Genomic DNA, 24,152 nt, shown 5'->3' with positions numbered 1-24,152 from the left:
TAGCAAAGGTATAGATGACCACTGGGAATATGAATACTTTCATTTTTGTGCTAACATGCCATTTCAATTTGTAGTTATCCTGCACTTAAAAATGTGCATTTTTAAGTGAAAAACAGGTGAAATTCTGCAGAGTCTCGTATGAAAATACAATCTGCAGTCACTCTTTACAGCATTCCTCAAATATATGTTATGCTTTCTTTTTTAGAAACTGTTACCTTTTTGAAACATACACTTACTTCTTACTTTTCGAAATGTGACTGTGTTTTAATTTTAGTGTTACTCGGTTTTGTACCTTTAAATCAGTTATTTAAAATTGCAAGCACTGTTCAAATTTGGAATCTCAGCATTCAATACTTCGAAATGGGCATGATTTTGAAACTAATTTTATCTGTGGCGTAATGCGTATCTGATGAGTGCACTGGATTGCTTTCCCTCATGCAACTCGGCGGCTTTATGCAAATAGTGACAACACGTACATCTTTTAATATATTGCTCAAGCTTCTGTTTCAGAAAGTTTAACTTGTAATCAAAACCACAAAGAAAACTAATTTAATAAGAAAAAGTAGGATCCGTGGAATTTGCACAGCTAAACAACGCGGTTCTGTTGAACGCAGGGGGCATCCACGTTTCATCTTTTTATGTGTTTTTATGTTTTAATTAACACATTTCTCTACGCTCAGCCTCGGAGTCGCTGCCTGAGAAAATCACTTCAAAATAGCAGGAGATTTGGAGCCTTCCTCTGCATCCCTTTTCGCATTGATCTGCTTTGTTACCTCATTGATTCGAACTCAATGTCTCGATGTGTTGTTAATTTTCTTATATATTGGTATTATTTTCCTTAACAGTTGTGAGCGAAAAAGAAGGATTTTCAATAGTATAAGAACATTTTTCAGCCACCCTCAGGTACGTTGCCAGAATTTTGCATGGATTCCTCTGGTACGGTCTGAGCAAATTATATTTCAGTAAGTGGCGAGTCAGATAGCGGGGCTTATCCAAGGGGACTTCGCTGAAATTCGTTTTGTCAGGACAATTACTTGGAAATCATCTGTTCATATTGAAAATCACACCACCTATTAGGTGCATGAATTGTTTGGCTTGGAAGAGAAATGGGTTTTCCATCAGTCTTAACCTCGGACGACAGTAACGGTTGCGCAGACTGCCACTGTACAATGCAATGGTAGGATCAGGTTTGTTCGAGCCTTAATACGGGTGACCACCGCTTGGCCGACAGGAAGGGGGACAGCTGGTGTGTCAGGATCATGAAATGGTATGCTAGCAAGACCCTGCTATATCTTTGATGAGAATGTCATCTGTAGCATTCAGCGAACCATGTTCTCACGTAAAGATCCCCAAACAGGAACTGGAGTCAAGTTTTATTATTGTCTGGAATTTTGCATTTCCCTTCGAGTTTTTGGGGAGTTCAGAAAAAGGAAATAACTGATGCAAAAAGCAAACACTAAGGGCTGCTTTCTACTTTTCTGAATGTAGAACATCCTGCAGTAACATATCAAAAGAGGCTGTCTTGGCCTTCCTTACCATGAGTCAGTTCCGACCCCAACATTTGGCCAAATTTAGGAGGTAATTGCCTGTTGAGTCCGATGCATGTTTGTGAGGATCTGGGATGGTGCCTCCTTAGGCCACCGAAGGTTCTTTGACACAAGAGGAACAATCCTAGTTGGCTTAGGTTGGGCTTCTGGTAGGCAGTGGTGGAACTAAGGATAGTTGCGACAAATGCCATGTCGGCGGGTTAAGGATATTTGTGGGTTGGGGAGACTCACAGGTGGCAAGAGTTGACATATGCTTGGTGGGCATGGCTGATATTGATAAATTCCTTATTGGGCAGCAGGTACCTGGCAGGCCGGCTCCTGGAGAGTTCAAAGTGAATGTTCAACTCTCACTCACATTAATCATCAAGGAAGCTCTGCCTTCTGGAAAATCATGATAAATAGCTGGTGGAAAGAAGCATTTCAAGCTATAAACATCTGCTCCATGGAGTATAAAAGCAAGCTGTGGAAATTTCATGAAACACAAAAACTCCAGAAAACACATTTGGGAGTTTCCTTATTTAATACTTTCCACAGTATGCAGAGGCTATTCAATTTAAACTAATGTGAGTGTCAAAAACTCACTTTGGTTTCTATGTTTATCTTTCAATGGGTTCTCAATACGGACTTGATTATATATATTCTCTGACGTTAGTGTTATTCTTCCCATCTCCATCACAACACCCCTCCTATAGATTAATTGCGCTGGTTGTTTATGTTCTTATAATATATGATCTGTGCATCAGGTGCTTGTAGGGGTAAAGGCAACGCAGATTGCAGGTCCCAGAAGCTCGGGATGCAAATGAAAAACTACTTAATTGGAATTTCCTAATAGGAGGAAAATAATAGTTGATGACCCTGCTCTTTAGAGACTGCAGCACTGGGGCTGCATAGAGGGTCAAGGGTCTGAAACCTTTAGTACTACGTGAATCGTGTGATTTTCTAGTATTTGGATCACACTGGTAAAGTAAGAGAGCACCCTGACAAGCGTCAATATCCCCTCCATATGGTGAGATCTTAAAGTGGATCCCAGTGCGAACCTTGTCTGCATGGATGGAGGTTCATTGTGTGCTAATTCTTGAAAAGAGAGAGACCCAACAATGCTCCTAGCAACTTTTTAGAGGCACAAGCTTTCCAAAATGTTCTTATTTTTTCAGAGTGACTGTGGAAACCTTAAGGGGTACAAATCCTGGGGTGAAACAGGGCTTGTTTTAGCATAGGTTGTTTTCATAACATTGGTTCACTAAATGAGATGCGTTGCGGAAAACACATAAAGAAATTGTTCTCAGCGTTACACTGTGGTAACTGCCTAAGAGCAATGAATTGAAAAGGCCATGGAGCAGAAATCGGGAGGTAATCATAGTGCAAGAGAAAAAGGAAAGGTGTAAACTAAATCCAGTGCTACAGCGGAAACAGAAATGGAAGCAGTGTTAACCTAATCAGCTGCTAAAAGCTATGCATTTGATTATATTCACTTTGCATGAGAAAGTTCCCAAGAAAATCCTCCAACTTACACTTAAGGGCCTTGGGCGAGGCATCACTTGGCAGAACCTTTGGGGCGATCAGGCGCTTGCCAAAAACCTGAGCATCGAAACTTGCATAATCGAAGGTGACCTTGGAATATTTCTCCAGCTCCTTGGCCAGGTTGGCCCTGGGGGTGGCAGGCACCACGTTTGGGCGGTAGTTTCCATACTGTGGAATCTCCAGCTGCTTCACGAAGCACATGGGCCTGCAAGATGGGCACAGAAAGCAACTGTTAATAATACTTATCTCTTAGAAGAGATTGCAACCTGTCGTAGGGCGCTCATTAAGGTGGCAATCAATACATACACTGAATGAATAAAAAAAGCATGTCGCCCTCATGCTTATAATTAATGCAGATTTATCCTGACTGGTGGAGATGAACTTTTGGACGGTCAAGGCTCAGGGTAGGTTAACCCCTGCATATAGAAGAAAGGCTGAAAGACTGTTCCCTCAGGAAACGCGGTGCCTTTGCCTGTCAGTCAGCCCCACATCATTTGGAAGACTACCATTCCAGAAGGAAAGGGCAATCCATTTCCATCATATGAAAAATTTAATGTTTGTACACCTTTAAGTTGGAGGCAGTCCTTCATAAGTACAATTATGGAAGAGCAATGAACACTGTAGATGAGTCCATGAAATTATTATATTGTGTGGGAGAAATACTAAAATCATCGATAGGATTTGTCCAAGCAAGACGGGTCTTTCTCCATGTGTTGTCAGCTGGTGGAGCAACCAATATAACACTGGCAGAGACAATCAATATGAAGTAGTCTCTTGGAATATACACTCATTCTGGCCTTTACCTGAGAGACACCATATTTAGTAAAAATACAACCATTCTAGACTTTCTTATGGAACATCACATCTCTTGGAGGTGGCAAACACTGCTGGGTACAGAATACCTTGCTGTAAAAAGCAACTATTCTGGCCTTTTCAAAAAGAATACCACGTTCCCTGAAAGAGATCACAAATCTGTGCTATAAAACACCTCAACTTTCGGAGGACAGACTGTCTTGGCACTTTGCCAGTAGCGCACTGTATCTTTTAGAGGTGCCAACTAGCTCAACCTTCGTCCACTCAATGCCATGTCTATTGGAAGGGACAATCAGTCTGGGTTTCAAAACATCAAGTATCTTTGAGACAATCACTCACTGGCCTTTGTCTATACAGTAACATAACTACTTTATGGGGCAGCCCATAGAAGCTAGTCATTAAACCACTCAACCCACAGTGTCCCATAGGCTAAGGCGCACTAAACAGATAACTGCCTCCAAAATAAACTATATATCAGCCGAATTTTTGGGGAGCCAATACGTCCTTTAGCAGTTGTATGGGGGTGATCGAGATTACATGAGTACCATTCTGAGCATACCAGCTAAGTAGAGCCCCACTTTCAGTATCTATGACTGTATCTGATTACTGCAGTATTTGTATAAAATAATGTCTTGGGAATATTTCAAATAGGTGGAAACCAAAAACGTTAATGTATTTTTCATATGTTACTAAATTACATAAAAGTAAAAGAATGTGTGGTAAGAGTTTTCAAATTAAAAATGAATTTTAAACATTTTCATATTTTCTGAAAATTACTCAACAAACATGCCAGTTAAGGTGAGCGTAACCACCCAGGTTTCCGCTGTCTTACTACTCATTTTTTGGCTCCAAATTTATCTCAAAATGCAGCTATTTTTCACTACTTGCAACAGTTGAAAAACAAGTGAAGCAATCCAAGAAGTACTGCTTCACAAACATAAGAGAGAACCGGAAATGCCCAAATCTTAAATAATGGAGATGTGTTTAGTATACACGATTTGGAGCTAGAGAGACATAAATACTGTCATCCAGTGCCAAGCTTCACTAACATTAGAGAAATAGAAAACAATCTAACTCTCACCTTACCAGCCACTTAACAAGACCAGGGTAAAACTGGAAGTGCGTGTGTGTAAGTTTGGACTTTGGTCAATGACTTGTGGTTCCATCTTGGCGGGTGAAGTAAGAAAGGGATCATTTGAGTTATATAAAAATGGACTACATCCAGCCATCAGGAAAACGCTGTTACGCCTCTAGCTTTACTTTAAAATACCAAAACAGAGCAGACCAAATCAAGAGGCAATTAGCAGCAAAGTGGTTGGTATCCCATTTAATACATATGCCAGGTGTACATCTCACATAGGTTGTGTTCGTTTTCAAGTGCTAGGCTCACATGAGGCTACGACCAGGACACTGCAGACTGGTGCATGATATAAATCCTTTACTAAGTACGAATAGTCCATGGAGTATATATAGTAACTTGTCTCTAAGCAGTGTGGGCGGGTGGTGGGGGCTTGTCGGGTAAAACAACCATGAACTTAACTTAAATTCTTAATTCTCCCTTTGTTTCCAGAGCCTCAATTTCCAAACTGTGGGCCTGATTCACAAAGGACCTCCGCACTCGGGTGTAGGCGCTGCAGGGTGGGGGGAATCTCCGCACTCTGGACGGAATCTCCGAAATGGTATTCTCATTGCAGAGATTTCACCCCAATAGCTGAGATTTCCCCACGACTGCGGGTCCTCTGCAATAAGTGCGGAGGTCCTTTGTGAATCAGGTCTTGTGACTCTGGAGCTGTTAGAAAGCCATAGCTATTGTTTACAACCGACTTGTTAAGTAATGTTTTAAACAATGTTTTACATGTGTAAATCTGTAAGCGTACTCACTTCTGTAAATGTACTGCAATTTTAGTTCACAACATAAACTTCCATGCAGGTTTACTTTATCTAGTATTTCACAGATGAACTAATAAACTCTCTTATCTAAAAAGAGCAAGCACTTCGGAATAAAAGCCCAAGTCTCCTTATGAAGCTTAGTCAAGAATGGTAGAAAACAATTCCAATAACCTATTTCAAGTCAGGGCTGCCAACAGACAACCAGAGGTTGGAAAAGGATGACTAAGGGTCAATCAGTGCTATTGTATTGAGCAGTAAGTGAACAGAGCTGGGACAGAGACTTTTCACAATTAACCTTGCAATGTGTGGCCATATTTGATGCTTGTAAAGGCAACCTCTACCATATAGTACCCACTTGCTGATGGTGCTGTATGTGGCTGTTAAGTTTTACCTTAGCTTGACACCATCACTACTGTAAGATTCGGTTGCCACACCACTGACAACACGGCAGAGAGAGATAATAACACATGCGCTGCACATCTTTGGAAGCATTACTCTTGTGGATAGGTAGGACAGAGCAGCTTTTCAGCCAAGCATGATTTGGTGTTCAGTCTTCTAGCACAACTGAGAGGGAATTCAGTTGTGTAAATGTAGCCTTTGGTGAATTAATGCGCCATAACTACATGTTCTTAGTTCAAACTGCCACCTGTTCGAACAAAAAAGTATTCAAGAAGACTAACAGATGAACAGCTCAGATTGGGGGCCATTAAAAAGCCGTAGGCAGTGAGTCAATTGATTGCCTAGCTTTGTTGTATTCCCAATCTTAAGCAAGCGACTTGCAGATCCACACCTGAGTATCCGGTCCGAGTTGGAGCTACTCTTCGTCAGATCTCCTGGCTGTGTCGGCTGCTTCTCGTGGGATTTGGCTAGTTTTTCAGCAGCTGCAATAGGACACCCCGATAAGCTGCAAGGAATAAGAGCAGAGTTAAAGGAGAGCAACCTGGGTCCAGGAAGACAATCATTATATTCTGCAGACAAGTGAAACATCAATCTAAGGGGAAACTGTGAAATAAAATCTCCATTGCCATAATCCAGAACCTTAATCTGGGCCACACTGCTTCTACCTAGCACCCCCATGCAAGGTTTCCTGCCCCCATCAGCCACTTATCAACCGTTATTTGTGGATGAAGCAAAGCAAAGCAACTGCCCTGGTGGAAATTCCAGTTTACCAGATGCAGGTGGTTTCTACTTGATTGAGTTGCAGTGGCCGGGGTTTGTTTACTATATTATGTGCCTTTAGCAAAAAGAATAAGGGAAGATCAAGACAATCGGGTTAAGAAATAACTGAAATTAACAGACACATTTAAAAAGGTCCAAGATATGCCTAGAATTGTCTTCAATGCAGCTCTACATGTCCAGCACAATCCACATCTAGTCAGCTGTCATTTCCATCAATGCTAGTGATTACAAATGCCCAGCGGGCGATTAGTAAAGTCTTAAAAGCACTTCGGGACAGCTAAAGATTGTCACACCTCCTTCTCAGCTATGTTCTTTAGCTGCTTTACACCCTTGGATCAGGAGTGAGATATAACATACGTGTACATGTGACAAACTACAAGCTAGCTCACCTTTCACAGTAACGTAGTATTTGAGGGACACAAATAATGTATCTAACACATGTATTACTCAATGTACCCTGCAGTGGTAAAAGAACCAGAAAAACCTTTTTTGCGTTTTCCTATTGTTTTGTTTTTCTGGTTTAGTTAAATCTATAGTTATGAGAAAGAAACGCTAAAAGTGTATATGATGTACTGACAGATTGAATGGCCTTTTTTCAAATACCGTACCTTCTATGCGTGTTGCGATTACTGTTCACGTGTCCTTGTCCTGTGCATCCCCGCGTTGGGCACTTTAGCACATTTTCATGCATGGCCAAGACTGTACAGAGTAGAATATCAAATACGATAAGATTAAAACTCAGATGCTCTCAAAAATACGAACTGCATAGTGACATTTACAATCTTGGAAACTGGGACAGGACATTAGAGAGATGCTCAGAACTACCATTGGAATGTAATATAGAAAATAACTGTTCCACTAGGAAAAATTAATCACATATCAAATAACCATGGTAACAGATGTGTATAGAATTCTATAGAACTGAGGTATTAGGCTAGTATACAATACCTAAAGTTGTTGCTAAATCCAGAGGAGACTCCATAAATGAAATGTCATCCACCATACTATCCCTAGCGTGGAAGAAAGTCCGCCAGTGGATTCTCCAACAGAGTTAGCACCTTCTCCACAAATCAGTGGATATTCCATTACACTTCTCTTGAGCATGCTTTTACATTACTTTCCTGTCCTCTAAAATCTCCTGACCCTGCAAATACAGTTCTGCAAACCTTGGATTGGTTGCCTGCATTGTCAACACTGTTTTGTTCATGCTGCTTGTTCATTTCTAGTTATACAAGCCAATGTCTGTTTTTATCCTCTATTTATCAACACAACATATACGATTCCTTTCTTGCTTCACCATTTTTAATTGTAATCGCCTGAATTACTGAAACTTGCAGAGCTAACTCAATCAGTAGCCTTTACAAATGATCTGTCTTTTTCATCCACCCTCTTTGAAGGTCTGTAGATAGCGGTTCTCTCTCTCTGCTCATCTCCTGCAGAGCTGCCTTTATTTGTTGGACTGCAACCTTTGAAAATGACAGATAAGGCTATTTTTTCTCCTCCTATTGCTCCATTACCATAAGTACACAATATTGCGTTCAGTTTGTATGCTAGGCACATCCGCTCTCAGATCGTGGAAGCAACATAAGGCCTTTCGTTCACTACCTAATGCATGCCGTACATACCAAAGAGGTTGCAAGCACGTTCTCTGCTGCTAATGATACAGGTTGGAGCACTTGGGTGTAGGTTTCAGAGCACTATTCGGCATCGCTTGTGAACTCACTGGACTTAGCTAGCAGGCTACCTACCGATGACGCCATTGTTTCAACCAGAGGAGTCCTCATTCTTTCCAAGGGCTACAATCTGTATGAACTCGAGGGAGTCCTCCAGGTTTACTAGTGGTCCTCCTGATCAAGAAAGAGAAGTCATACAACAAGGGGCTAGTTGACCTCTCGATAAATCTGAGGTTTTTCAAACAGACCGATTCCTTTGAAAGGCTGGTAATGTTAGGACAGAGCCAGCCCGACAGTTCTAGTTGCAAGTCAGATTTGCTAAGGCAGAGGCACTGGTTTGTCGGGAATTACAGAGAGCTCACTCTGATTACCCTTGTATGGCAATACAATTAATCCAATTTACTTGCAAATAATACAAGTAGAAAAGACTAGTAGGGAGGATTCAATACACGTTTTACAGTGCCTTGCCTTTTGTGCCACTTGCTGAGTGGTTCTAGCATCATGTAGGTCTGCAGTGTTTGAACTAGGTTTGGAAAGGCACCCAGGAAAAAAGGGGGTGGAAAAAGTATTCTTTGCTTAATGCAGCAAAATAACTTGAGATACCCTGGACGATCGGATAAATGTTGCTCCTAATGGGTGCAATATACAGCCATGTCGTCCACGGGTGCACCCATGCTCCAGTCAGCAGCCCTAACCCCTAGGACAACAGACACTAACAGAAGGACAAGGCATAAGAGCTAGTAAAACTTAGGACAAGCTAGAACCTCAGGGGACCACCAGGGCCTCAACATTTTGTATTATAGTAAAGCCCAACTAGTCGCTGAAAAAAATATGTTCTATTGCTGAGTACTACGCATGGAAAAAGGCCCCTGTTCAGAGTCAGGGTAGGAGAGGTAAACCCCATAGGGTTCTCTCTGGGGCCTAGGCACGAACCACAGGAAAAGACCTGATCTGCCCGGTTACATAACAGGTTTTCCTTCACAGCACAGGAACAGGCATGCTAACTGACCTCGTACCACAGCCCCCTTTGTGTTATAGGTACGATTCCAATTCCAGATTAGGTTGCCTTCTTTCTTAAAGAACAATATGGGACATTTGTTTATATCTGAAGATTTAGAAAGGCTACTATTTGAATACTATCTTTTGTGAAATCAACTATATTCATTTCTTTAACATTACATTTCTGCCTTTTTATTTTCGTAATCATTTAGAAATTGGCTTGATAACTTCCAAATACTTTAGAGGTGATTTCTTGTTGATTTGACGTTCTAAGATCATATTTCAAACGGGAAAATATATTGGAATTTCCAGATTTTTCAAAATTGTGCACCAGCCTTGTCATAAACAATAATAGTATTAAACACGAGTCCTAGCCCTCTCCAAAGCTACAGTGAGCTCGGTCTAAGAACTAAGCAGGCATCTTCCCAGGGAAAGAGTTGTCGCTGGCATTTCCAATATTAAGATGGGGGAATGTATTTTACCCATTACATTTTATTGAAGCAGAGGCAACATTATAGGTGGTAGATAGGGCAAATAAACCCTTAAACAAATGGGTAGTCTCCCGCTGAATCAGGTCTATTGGCATATGTGGTTATGCTTTAATTGAGTTCAAGTCCACATTACCTCATATTCGGCAACAAGACTATTCTATGTAACTTAAAATAAATAAAACTAGTGAAGCACCTTTCTTTTGCAATATACGTCGTCAGATAAGCCAGTGACTAGGGTTGCCACCTGGCTGGCTTTATTACTGACATGACCAGTATTTTAATATCATTGTCAGTACAAAAAATAGAAAACTCACCCAAACCCCCACCCCGCCACAATCAAGGGGAAAGTTAAAACAGTAAATGTAAGAACATTTTAAAAAATGTTCTAATAATTCCTGACTGATAATTATCGTAAACAAAGGACAAAAAGGACATGTTAAAAATGAACACACCGACTTCGTATAAACTTCTACTTAAGAATCAAGAAACAGGAGCTCCACTTTGTTAGAAGTGGGCAGAGGGCCGGTAATTTAAAGGTGGCCCCCTTCAAAGCCAGGGGTCTGTCAGGCCCACGGCCCACCCTATCTTCAGGGATAAGGCCCTTCACGCGACCCCCAGGAGTCTGCCAGTCGAGCAGGCCTCCCGTCTCCTCAGTGACAGGGCCCGGGAACAGGCCGCACTCGAGTGACGCAGGAGCGGCAGCGTTCACCCGCGGGCTGACACAACAACAACCCTCTCCCAGAGACAAGGAGGCCAAGGGCAGACAGAGGTAACATTCTCGCTCCGTACGAACGAGGCCTCGCTTGTGAGGCCTTCCTAGACCCCCAAACTGCTGAGGCGGCCGGCGGGCGCGCAGGCCCGGGGGTCGGATCCTGGCATAGGCCTCTCTCCCCGGGACTCGGCCAGGGCCTTGGCGCCGGGAGGGCCTTGGCGCCGGGAGAGCCCCCGCGTCGGTCAGTCCGTCAGGTGCTTAGGGCCTCACCAGAGCGTGGACGCCGTCGCCAAACTCGAGAGCCGGGAAGGAGAAGGCAGGGCGGGTTGAAAGTTGCGCACAGGCCTTTTCTCCTCACGAGGGCCCTGTCACAGCGATCCCCGGGGGAGCAGGCCTCTCCACACCCTGCTGGCCGACCAGCGTCTGAAAATAGTCCCAGCACCCCGACAAAATGACAGACACTCCCCAAACTTTTAAAACAAGCAGAGGGCACTGGAAAACACTTCCAGCCAATCTGTACTTGCAGTGTCTGGACTAAAAGGGACATTTTTTTGTCTCACTAAAAACCCTCCCAGATTGTTATGTAAGCAGTTGTTGTATGCTATCATCGTTTAACATCGTTTAACTAGATATTAGTGTATGTATTCATACCTGCCCTGATTCAAACAGGAGGCTCTCGATTTTTAAGCCAAAATAGCCTTCTTACAGCTGCCTCCCGCCTAAAATTGCCTTTGATTTAATGAATGTGAGTGGAGAAAATTAAGGCCACTATTTCTGTTTTCGAAATCTCCCTCTCCCTAGTTTTATAATGTTTGCATGTATGTTCTTTTAACATTACCTACAGCTATCCGGGACCCTTATTTGAGATACCTGGCTAGCAATGTACATATAGTTATCACTGCCACTTAGCCAAGATTTTACTGGTACAGACATTTATTTTATGTCAGAGACAGTAAAAATATTGGGAACATCAACAAATCCGGCATGTTGCGCAAGGATGTGAATGTTTTAAGTGGGATGCGACAAAATGCTAAATCATTTAAGATATCATAGGTGAGTTTTCAAAGTACAAAAGAGTAAAGTTTACAGCATTCCAGGTTTTGGACCAAAAGATGATTTATTGACAACAACATTGAAATCCTTTTGTTTTTTTTCTGTTTGGAGTTTTATATAGGGCGAACTCGACCTGAAGATATCAGGTATCAGAGCGCTTTCCAAGGATACCAGTTTCATTACAGATGGACACTTTAATTTTTGTTAGGCAGGTGGAGATTAAGTGATTTGCCCAGAATCACAGGTTGTGAGACTTTTTCAATATTAATCTGGCTGATAGAAAATGTCAAGAGTAAGACTGCCGTACTGTGAGACTTCCTACCAATGAATGAAATTTTAGGTGTCTTACATTAAAAAGTCTAAACTTTCATGAGAATATTTGCAGCTCCTATTAGAAAATCAGGCAACATGGACATTTGGGGTAATTTTAATACCATGCCTTCATGAAGCCATTTCAAAATACCACAATACAATAGTGCAAAATGTTTGTGGACAGCCTCTAAAACTCAGCATGGCCTACTCACTTTCAGGAGGTATCCTATCCTTGTGTGGGCATCCAGACAGACTGCGGTGATGAGGGTACAACCCAGTGACGTGGCCAGTGCCGTCACAGCCTGGAGTAGGGCACTTGATCTCCCGTTTCTCAGGTCTTGATGGATCTAAGAGGAAAGGAGTGTGGAGTTTAGGGTTTGAGAACAAAGAAACTGTCAGCATAAAAAACACAAATTTGCAAAGCCAGTACATTTTGCTTTGTCTTTACACTTTCTCAAGGCTTACACATTATTATGATGTGTTTGGGGAAACTATACATACGTACTGCGAGACAAAAAGAACTGCTATATCCAAGGACTTCCTACTATCTGAAACGTTTCAGTAAGTATGACAAAGGTTCTAAAGAGATGTGTGAGCATGACAAAGGTTATAGTGAAACCCACCAATGGAACAGGGTGTCAGTTAGATTCACATGTACGAATAGGTTAGTAATGAAAACCACAAAAAGTATGCAATGAGGCTGATGAATTGGACAAAAATCATACTGATATCAACAGGAATGCAAAGGTTTTAATAAGACCGATGAGTAAAAACATGTGATAATGTGAACTGTGGTCAAAGCAAATGCGATAATGTGAGCCAACATATAAACATAGGCTGAAATGAGTTTTCTTTCTGGAGGCTTTTTCCTGATGAGACCCCGCTTATGCATGTATTTAAATAAAATGAAAGCCACAATATCACTCTGGTGACCTACCAATCGAAAGCCAGGTCAGAGTGAGGAGTTTGTTTGAAACAGGAGGCCGGGAGAAATACACTAAACTGAATATTCAGTTGGGCATGGTTTTTGATAGTTGCCCTTTCATATGTAAATAGGGAGGCACAGTGCAAGAAGTACTGTATTACTGTATTTTGGGTTTTCTTAAAGGAGCCTTTCTGCATCTCACTAATCTGAAGGTTTTAAGCAAAATATGATCCTCTAACTCTTTTTTTTGCTGTATTCCCCCTTTGGTACAAATAGAACCCAGTTTCAGCATGAAAGAGCTTCGGGCCTCTGAGGAATGTTCATGTATTTTGTATGACTAATAAGTGGTGAAATTCAGTTTAGTTCACACATGAAACATAGTTCAAAGCATGCTCTTTACAGACAGGCTCTTTTAAATACCTTTCCTGTAGTAGTTTTTACGTATAGCTTCCATGGCTCGGTTGTGCTTGTCATCTCCCTGGTAGTGCTTTACGTGTTCCACAGGCAATCTTCCTGGCTCTCTCACCACTTTAACCTGTTCGGCTTTTAAAGCAATTGCCTGCTCTAGTAAGCCCAGGTTCCCCCTGGTCATCATGTCATACATTTCAGACTCGTCCGTTACCGCAGATTTTTGAGAGTGAGTGTCATCATCCTTGTCATCATCTGACCTCACCTCCACAACAACATCATAACCAGGTTTGGGACTGAGCTGCCCTTCATGATGGATTTTTTGAGAGTCCTGTGAACCATGAGGCATTTCCTCACAGATCAGGTCAGTCCTTACATCTTCTTCCACCTCATCCTCTTCTTCTTCCTCCACTTCATCATCCTCCTCCTCCTCCTCCTCCTCATCCTCCTCATCATCAATGTCATCATCCTCGTCCTCTATGGCTTCCTGCAGCTTGCATTCCTCCTCGCAGCCCACCTCCTCTCGAGGCTCAAGGCCAGGATCACTGCTCTGCTCACTTGCGACCTCAATGACCTCTTCAGCATCTTCGGTTTGGATGATGATTTCTTTTTCACATTCCTCAACAACTTCTTCTCCCACCTCCTCATTTAAATGTGGGACTGCATTAGAGGCCGGTTTACACTCTTGCAGTTCACTTTCGGGCAGGTACCCTTCTGTGGCTAGGGTTTCTTCTGCTATTTGGCCAAGGTTCAAAAGAGAGTTAGCGATGATTTCTTTGTAACTGCTGTAACTGGCTTTTGGGGTGATTGTAGTGTTGGTGGATATATTTTGTTCATATGGTGATTTGGCTGGACTTGTCTCTGCAATGACAAAGGAGAGTAAATCATCATATTTTAGCAAATGCATTAGCTTTATTATACTTTCTGTTTTGATGATGTCAAACATACGTCTACCTCTCGATAAATGATACACCATGTCAAGGGTTTTGTGTTAGGGTTGTGGAACATTTGCATGTTAATTGCAGTGATGTCCTTTCAAAATGTTTAATTGATTCTAAATCTTGTTTCCTACTTTTTATCAACACTCGCATTTTAATGGGGCAAAGGGGATGTAGATCAAGTCTGTAAATTGTGTATTAGACTACTTTGAAAATTCATTTTGCTTTCCTGTGATTACCTTCAAAAAGCATTGTGATCCTATTCAAGATTGTTACTCTAAATTGTAAGCAAGTTCTTCTGTTATAAAAATCACTGTGTTATGTATAGTTTAACCCATTTATCACACACCTTCCTCCACTAGGTACTGAGGGTTTTTATTCATATTGGAATAAGATTCCATGTGTCTGCAGAAATATAATAGTATTTTACTAGACTTCCCACCTTCCTCTGGTACCGGACTGGGGGTTCTATCTCTTTCCAGTGCTTCTGGCTCATCTTCTTCCTCACATGTGGCATCTGAGTCCTCGCTGAGTGACTCTTCTTTTGCATCCAAGTCCTGGCTGCCATCGCTGTCTGCATTGTATCCTTCGTCCAGAGTCAGCTTGAGAGGGTGTGACTTTCTCTTGGAGGCTTGGTGTTCAGTCTCTGTATCCTGGAGTTTCCTTTTTCTTGCCAGAGGGCAGCTTTGTGAACTGGAAGGCAAAAAAGGTGTCAGGCAGCACAACAGTTTCAGGTCACCCATGCCTCCCAGAAGCCTACATTTTCATTACCTGGCATACACTTTATACAAAAATCCCTCCCAGTTAAGATTCCATGTTGTTAAATCCCGACCTACGATATGATATTTTCTCTATATTGAAGTCAACTGAGCCTCTGTATCACGAAATTCTACAAGGATTATTTTCTATTTGCTGTTTACATTTCCTGGAGTGTATCTCTCTCTGAAATTAAGTGTTTTGTAATGGCCTTCAACAGCTAACGTATGAATCTGCTAGACTTTCTTATATGTGTCAGCATTTATGTTTCAGAGGCTGTCTGATGCTTGCAAACACTTAACATATTTTACGAGTTGGGCATAGGCTTTGTGAATGTCTTAATAAGTTGTGACAAAATATGTTGCGCACATTTATGACTCAAAGATAAAAAAAAACATTTTGCAGAAGCAAAGAGGCAAGGTAGCATCAGGTGGAAACTGTGCTTGTTATGAGTAACTCTTGGTGGCTGTAAGCTGGAATTTCAAAATTATTTTACAGAATTTGCAGGTGGACAAGAAGCTTGGGCTCCTCAATTTACAGAAGGGATTATTATGCCTAGCAATGTACGTCAATTGTTTTAAAGGAACGCTGAATGTATTAGGAGAATCTATCTGGTTTAACAAGTAAATAAATGCTGATCAAGATTTGATCCCTGCCTGCAGTAGCACAGTGAGAAAAAACACACAGAGTAGCAGTCAAGAGTAATTCCAAGTGGCTGTGATTAATTTAAGCATTAAGTCCATCTATTTTGGTTTTACTCAGTGAGTCGTCCTAAATGACATGAGTATGCCCCATTGTTGTGGTTGCTGTGGTGCATTATGGCATAGAAAGCTAGCTCCATCTCACAAATAAGTCCCTACAAAGAGGGTTGGACTGGGACAAACAAATAGGCCCACCTTAGTGAATTAGAAAGCTAAATAAAAGGAGCCATTTTTGTAAACCTGGGCAGTTATGAACTTGTGAAGATGCTGTATAAGTATTTTGAACAGTACGGAAGACGGCATGGATTTGAGCTTGCTGCAGGCAATGTTTGTTTTAATATTAGGGAAATCATTAGTAAAAATCAGCCCTGCAGACCATAAAACAGGTCGATAAACAACCAAAAAAAGCGACCCATATACCGAGCTTTCAGACCAGCCTGTTGGGCACAGCCTGATTGCCCTAAGCGCAAAACCCACCCTATCTACTAAACTGAAATATTCCAGGCATTCTTTGTCTCATGATTAAGCAGCGGGCAGGACAGCCTGTTTTGTGGCATAGTCGAACTGAATTTCAAACGAATGATTGAGTGAAAAAAATGCTGCCTGGAGTAAATACCAGTAGTTGAGATCAATTTCAGCAGTTCACCCATCATATTGGGTTTTTCTCACTGATCAAGGGGGGTGGGTGAAGGCAGTGAATCATGGACCCAATGAGTAAGACAGCAAGTAGAGAGCGATAGAGGTCAGTTTCAAGAAGAAGTGAGATGGACAAAAAAGTAAGTGTATGGAAAAAACTGGAGGGGTGTTTTGTATTATGGCAAAAAAGACACTGGGAATAGACGTAGGAAGGAACTCTCACACCCTTTTTCCCAATAGGTGGAAATACCCTGCTATGTTACATTATGAATATTCTCATACAAAGAAGTAGCAGTCTTTCTTCAGATGTCAAGTAGTGCTCTTCCTGTCTACTGTAAATTGCCTAATGTAGATCAGTTGCTACACGAGAACATAGATGATTTGCCTGTTCAAAATGCAGAGTAGAGCATTGAGACAAAAATAAATATAATAATTCTTTATATGTTTCTGTCATAGTTTTGATGGGCACTGTGCCAATATGTGTTCCAACCTTTACGCATTTGTCTATGCCCTTTGTCTGCTTCAGACTACCTTTTTTTGTGTCTATTCATGTTTTCTATGTGGTAGCCTTCATGAAAGCCAAGCCCATGAGAATTGAATAAGGTTTGCATTTAACATGCAAAAATAAAATATGTTGCACACAGCTACAAAATAGGGCTTCTTTTTGCAACAAAAACAATCTAGTGCAAAGACTGTAATAACAGACTCTCAAATGTAAATTGTATATTTGTCCATGTCGGTTTTAATGCCAGTTGATACAGACAACTTCACTGCTCTGATCCTTTCTCTAATCATGGAATTTGGTATCTGGGTCTGAAGTTCTTCTTCTGATTTGCTCACTTGCTACAGGTTTGATTTTGGGCAAAATCAATATCTTTCTCGGTTTCATTTCTATAATTTTGAGGTAATGGTGCTTTGAGGAAAACGTGAATTCAAAAAGGTAACAGAAAGCGGTTGTTCTCATTTCGTCTTACTTCTACTTATGATACACTGCTCCATATTATAGATATATTAGAGGTATGCTTTTAAATGTGCAAGCCTTGTAATACAGAGCATCTCACCACTAGCCATTTTTAAATATCAGGCCTAAGAAGGAGGAAATGCCAGCAATCTCCTTGGGAAAACAGCAATCAGCAATGAGTTCCAAGGAGCAATACCCATAATGGAGGGGTGCTGAACACCTCATTGGGAGTGGAGCCATCATTGGTGATTTGGGGGGGGGTAGACTGAAAAGCCAAGAAGTACTGGTCCCCTCACAAGCAGAATTGACAAGCTCGAGGTGAAGAATACCCCAATTGCAGCAAGCTGCCACAAAGGATTTTCAAAGCATTAACCATAAAACAGAAACACACTGATTGCTCTAGAAGGAGCACTTACAGCTAATAAGGTCATGGTTTAACACCTGTGCAAGGAAAAGCTAAATATCTTCAGGAGAAAGGAGATCAACATTAAGAGCATGATTTAGAGTTTGGAAGACACAGTTTCTCCATCACAAATGTAACAGAGATCCCGCCCACAATATTACAATTCAATTTTATCCCATAGAACTTGTAATACGGTGGATGGGATACTGGTCAAATATTTGACTGAACCTGTTTGCCAAACTCTAAATCAGGCAGTAAGTTATGGAGAATAGAATGAACGAATGAAAGCATTGCGCTCTCTAGGATAAGCTCAGTGATACTCCTATCACCACAGTGTTCCTGACAAAGGTGACAGTTGTTCTTGCAGCGATATCATTAAAAATGTATTGGGCTGGGAGGACAGGAGCAATATGTTAGGCAATGTTAACCTCCCCTTATCTGCATCATCAGTACCAAGCCACACTGGTACTGGACTCGAGACGTTTTTGTTGTACCCAGGAGAACCTTTGTATCTACATGAAATGTGTTCAAGATTATAATAAGGGACATTATGTTAACATTTAAATAACTTTATTGGGCCAGAATATTTTACCATTGTGAGCAAGAACAATATTTTTAAATCTTAGAGGGGTCATTAAAGAGCACGAAACGGCAGAGAATTGCTGACCAATGGAGTAGAGTTATTGATAAACAATGTAGTGACTGATGAGCACTTGTAAAGAATAGTAAACAAGGAAAGTCTGTGATTAAGGGAGGATAGTCATTGAGCAATAAAAGGAAGTGATCAGCAAGTTTTTGAAGTCCATCAAGGGAGGAGAATTCTTGAGGAAGAGGGGCATGTTAAAGGGAAAATTGGTGATGAGCGAGGTAGGAGAGTTAGAGGAGCAAATAAGAATATTCCATTTAATGAGGATAGTCTATGAATAAGGAAAGCCCGGAGGGGAATCTTCGTTTGGGTGAAGGAATAGGGAACTTGATGAGAAAGGAGAAGCATTTCGCTCTTCAGAAAGTAGAGCCAATGAAGGTGGAGAGTTGCAAGTGAGGTATGGAACACCTTCCACTATAGTAGTGAAGGCATTCCATACCTCAAGTCTGTTCGTACACCATTAAAGTACCTACCATAGGCACTGTTTTGAAAGGTAGAACCTCCGCTGCCCTGTATTGCCACCCCAAAGATCATTTATGAGTTAAAAAGAAGTCTGTGGTTGACCATCTACTTTTCTGTGCCAATGGGCTAGCCACCGTAGAGTATCATCTATGAGTGAGTTTTGAGGCATGAGTTGGACCTGTTATCCATTCCTCCTGTACCTACTTTCAGGTGGTCTCCCTACATCGACCATGGTTTACCAATGAAACATTGTCTGATGGCCTGCCTCTACCTTTCACACAGCAGGTCTGTGCTCTTCACTACTCCCAGAGTTCATTATACACAAGTGAGGTATGGAGTGTAGGGTGATTTCCTGTCCCTCAGTCATACCTTCTGTGCCTTGCGTATTTTGCGCGGATATGTCCCTCTCCGGTACATCCAGGGGTCGGACAGCTGGAGGGGAAGGAATACAAGACTGGTCACTGCATTGTGCAACCACGCCATTTCCCATTTACACAAACTGCACATGCTGACAACAGTTCACATTTAGAGTGTGGGGACAGCTGGAATTCCACTCTCAAAGCATATGCAACATTTTTCATTTTAGCCGTGTGCCATGCTTTTAAATTCCGACCAGGTCTCTAGTTTGCTAAATGCCTATGAAATGGCTCAAGTCACTTAACGAAGTGAGCAATTTATTATGGACTGAGTAGGATCTGCAATTACAATTTTAAGACTGAGCGCAGATTGTACATAAACCCCTCCACCCCATGTTCAAAGATTTTTTTCTTCTGGCCCACATAGTATTTCTTTTAACTTTCTACCGCAAAATCAGTTGATTCTTAAGTGTTTTCAGCCTCAGGCTGTAACAGAATGCAGCACAAGACCTTCCAACTATACAGAGGCAGATAGACCTCTCTTATAACCAGAGATTTCCGAGTAAACCAATGCCTCTGATAGGTCATTGAAATGCAAACCTCTAACACTTTTATACAATGGCTGTCTGCTACCATAGTACAGTACATCAAGAAATAGGGCACTGTACAGTGATACAAAAGACAGGGGTAGAGTATAGGCCCATTCTCAGAAACATTGGGACATTTCAACTGGCTTGTTTGTAGTGATGCTTGTCGAGCTGAACTTTGGCCAAGGAGATTATTGAGCCTCAGAAATATCCGCTGAGAGCTAGGTCACGAGTTGTTTGTATCCCAGAGTGGCAGATGTTGTGAATCTCGTTACCAGTCATAGCATTTGTCCACAATGAATAATTTATACAATGTTTTAATTCAGGGACATTTCAGACTAGTAGCAGACACGTGGTCAGTCTATGGACGAGCACAATGATGTGATTTGTTTTGTTTGCAAATTGTAGTCTAGTCATCTACACCTTTTGGGCATGAGTTTCATAGTTAACTGTGTATTAATGTATGTGGAAAGTGGAGCTGAATTAAAAATTATGTTTTTTTCCTTTTTGAAAATATTCAGGGCTCCGTTGTATATTGCACTAAATGATATTACGAAGAAACGACAAAGAACAAAGGGTAAGTTTCATTTTTCTTTTTTTGTTTGTCTCAGAAAAACGTTGTGTCTAACTCTTTTGGACTGGATGCTTCTCCATAGGCTAAACATTGAGGCTCAAGAGGCACAAACGATAATCATATCCAGGTCCTACTCTGCAACCTTTGAGTGCTGAGAAGCGTGGTTGGGTGATAATGAACACTCCATATTTTAAATCTATTATTTGAATAGGACATTATCAGACACCACAGAAGATGATTTGATCATAAGGTATATCCATCTATAGATATTGCTGGCAAGTATGGACCACCAGGCCCATCTAGGCCACCAATTGCTCCATCTGCTATATCAACATTGTTTCTACTTAGTTTCTGTTTCTTTTCCTTAACACCCATCACCCTCTTGTGTATGTATTAGGCTTTTTGAGTTCTGTTACCGATTCTGCTCTCACTACTCCCATTAGAAAAAAAAGTCCTGCCCATTTCACTCCCTTTCTGTGAAAAAGAACGTCTTTGTTACTCCTGCATCACCTCTGACAAGTGTTTTCCCATAAGCACCTGACCTAGACCTTCTCCATCTCAGTTGTATGTCCGCACTGGAAGTTGTTAGACAGTGGCATTGCTTCTCCCGTCTTTTCTTCCAGGCTTTACCTAGTCAAAGCCATTTACTCCCTCCCAGTCTGGCTTCTGATGGAGACCTTTCATTGTTATTATAGCTTGTTTCTAGACTTCCCTCTATCCTCTTTCAGAAATGGCCATCACATATGGAAATGTTTTAGGTGAGTCCTCATCAAGCACATTAAGTACATTAATGGTAACAAAACACTATGGCCCTGATTCATAGATTGGTGGTAAGCATAGTCCATCGCAATGGCAACAGAGTATTCTTACTGCCAACATATTGGTCTGCGTCTGCCCGCCGAATTTAGATGCAGGTGGACTATAGTTTGGCAACGGTGGAGACTACTCTGTCTCCACCGTGGCTAAACTTCTCCGATGGCCTGATGAAGTAAAAGTAATTGGAGAAATGGCTGTATGTTTGCCTGTCCAATTTAGATGGACACACATATAGCATTTTGTTTTCTGCACATCACCGCCAGGAAAACACGCTGTAAGTGGCATTAAAAAATCGAATAATGCCCCCATTGCTATGGGAGATGACTCCCATGGCGAGAAGCATTGTTTTCTTTTTTTGCATAAAGAAAATCCCTCTCTGGATTTTTGTTTTTGAAAATTAAAAATGAAAACTTTGACGATGGCTCCATCATATTGAAGGGGCCGTGTGTCAAATTTAAAATAGCATTGGCAGGAACGCCAGCTTGGCGTCATTTGTAAACTTGGCTGGTGAGTAATATATTCCATTGCCCTGATGGACTTAACCTCCGCCCACCAAGTTTTTAAGTAAACGAACTGGGAAGCAGGTAGAGATCACTGCTTTGGACACGAGGGAAGCTGATTAGATGTAGATCCATCCTGTTGCATGTAGAGCTCCTGTTAGTGGGGCCTGAGTTCGCTGTATGTTGAGCTCATGTCATCCTCTCATGAGGGTTTGAGTGATGTCCCTCCTACATGATCTCCATCTGTACCTGTCTTGCAGGGTGGTTATCCCCCCTTGTTCTAGCCTTTCCCATTCCCACCTAGCTATGCCGAAGAGAGAATCTAACTTTGCAATGCTGCTGATTAAACCTGTGATCCGAGTAAGCTTTATAGCACGGATTTGCATTGTTTTGTGTCATGGAGTGTAATGCTGTACGTTGTATCTCTGTCTGAAACTTCAACAAAAAATCAATAACAAAAAAAAATACCTCAGTCCACCAAATTATAAATTGTGCATTAAACGCATATTTCACTCCATTATTCCACTGTCCTTCGTAACTGCCTTTTCTCTCTTCTAGGAAATATTGATAACATTTAATCAGTAATCACTAAATACTTGATTGTCTACGGGACTATCTTTGAATATGTGCTAGCCAGGAATATTATCCTAAATTCTTCGATTTACACTTGGCTGCATTTGAGCATAGTTGTCTCCTTTTTGTCCCTCCCACGTCTTTGAAGTCTTACCCTCTTTTGTTCCACTCCTTAAAGAATGCAGAGTCACATGAAAGACCGTTAGGTTTAGCAACTCTCAAATTGCGATTTTTAGTGACTCGCAGTGTGCGAGTCGCAAAACCTGATTTACAAAAGTGTCTCAGACACTCTTTGTGATTCCCAAATGGGTCGCAAGCGAGCTGCCTCATTAATATTCATGAGGCAGGTCACAATTTGCAACCCATTTGGGATGGCTGGCTCTCACAGGGATGGTGGCATACTGGGGTCAGCAGACCACCATGTCTGTGACTGCTTTTAAAATACTCCGAAAAAATGTTGGTGACCCCATTCACAAAGGAGAAGGGTCTCTTAGGGACCCCTTCTTATTTGCGAACTGCTTACCACCAATTTGAAATTAATGGTAATCTACAAAAGGTTTTGCTAACGCACTTACAGTTCCAAAACATTCATATACACCAGTGTGACTTGCTATTAGGAAGGGCCGCCCTTTACACGCCTCTTCCTAATAGCGACTCGCGAACCGTACTTTGCGAGTCGGTAATAGATTACCGACTCGCAAAATAGGGTTGGTACATAGAAAAATGCATTTTACCCTGTGTTGCTTGCGACCGGTAAAATTTGCAGTACATCTGGCCCATGATCTCCGTAAGCGTTTTTATTAAGGCAATTGGCAACGAGGTATTCCCAGTGCTTAATTTGAGCTGGTGCTTGCAAGTGGGGCCTATCAGCAGACATTTTTGGGGACTAGAGTGTATTTTTCTTCATCAAACTTTGACCCAGAGCAAGAGGGAAAGAAAAAAATAGAAGGAGAATGAGAAAGACAGAAAAGACAGGACAAATCAGGAACTTGTGTGAGCAACACTGAGGGGTAGGGGGTGTCGAGAAATATGGCTGGTACAAAGGAAAATGCATTTTACCCTCGGATCTTTGCGACCAGTAAAATGCGCCGTATATGTGGCCCATAATCTCTGTCAGCGTTTTTATTAGGGCAAAGAGGTATTCCCAGTGCTCAATTTGAGCCGCTGCTTGCAGGTGGGGCCTATCAGCAGATGTTTTGTCTGATACTGTAACGTAATCTAGAGGCAGCAATATGTGTGTTTTTCTTATGTTCTCCCATTGATTTACCAGCAACGGAAGTCCAGCCAAGGCCTGTATTTTACAACCACTTCCCTACTTCCACTGCGGAGGACATATCATCAGCACTTGCCCAGCCCTGACCCTCCACGCTGGTTCCAGCAAGTGAAGAATAGCGGTTAGCGGTTAGCGGTGTCAGTCATACTGCTTACTCCCCTCTTGCAACCTTAGCATCCCAGGGCATCCCCATCCGGCCTCATTCGCCTATGTTGTGATAGTTTCAGGCCCATTATTGTTTAACCTACTTTCTGTTTGCACTTGGGTCATTCTTTTGCGGATCAACATAATATTAATCACCAACACTCAGTCTTGAAACGAAGAAGAAGGCTGTCGCTCACCTTAATTCCTGCTCTGTGAGTTCTACAGGTACTAGGGAGCAAGGAGACAGAAAGGCAGTTAAATGTTGCTCGTCACCGCAGCAGGACTGAACACTCATTGTCTATA

General features: G+C 41.7%; 1 protein-coding gene across 7 annotated transcripts in view; it reads right to left on the bottom strand.

The window, feature by feature from the left end:
- The window catches only part of MYT1 (myelin transcription factor 1), a 124,414-nt gene that overhangs the window by 29,932 nt on the left and 70,330 nt on the right, over positions 1 to 24,152 (bottom strand). For 4 of the 7 annotated variants that reach the window (XM_086932793.1, XM_086932796.1, XM_086932797.1 and 1 more), the window contains exons 4-11: positions 24,047 to 24,077; positions 19,396 to 19,458; positions 14,892 to 15,154; positions 13,536 to 14,384; positions 12,403 to 12,537; positions 7,559 to 7,649; positions 6,562 to 6,675; positions 3,059 to 3,273 (exon numbers count right to left, since the gene is read on the bottom strand). In XM_086932793.1, the coding sequence (XP_086788919.1) occupies positions 3,059 to 3,273; positions 6,562 to 6,675; positions 7,559 to 7,649; positions 12,403 to 12,537; positions 13,536 to 14,384; positions 14,892 to 15,154; positions 19,396 to 19,458; positions 24,047 to 24,077 (1,761 nt within the window). The remainder of the gene's footprint in view (positions 1 to 3,058; positions 3,274 to 6,561; positions 6,676 to 7,558; positions 7,650 to 12,402; positions 12,538 to 13,535; positions 14,385 to 14,891; positions 15,155 to 19,395; positions 19,459 to 24,046; positions 24,078 to 24,152) is intronic. The other 3 variants (XM_086932794.1, XM_086932799.1, XM_086932795.1) reach the window with 2 other exon arrangements.

This window comes from Lissotriton vulgaris, chromosome 7 (genome assembly GCF_964263255.1).
Source record: "Lissotriton vulgaris chromosome 7, aLisVul1.2, whole genome shotgun sequence".
Lineage (NCBI taxonomy): Eukaryota > Metazoa > Chordata > Amphibia > Caudata > Salamandridae > Lissotriton > Lissotriton vulgaris.
The sequence above is the reverse complement of the archived record's forward strand: the minus strand, read 5'-3'. Positions and strand labels throughout refer to the sequence as shown.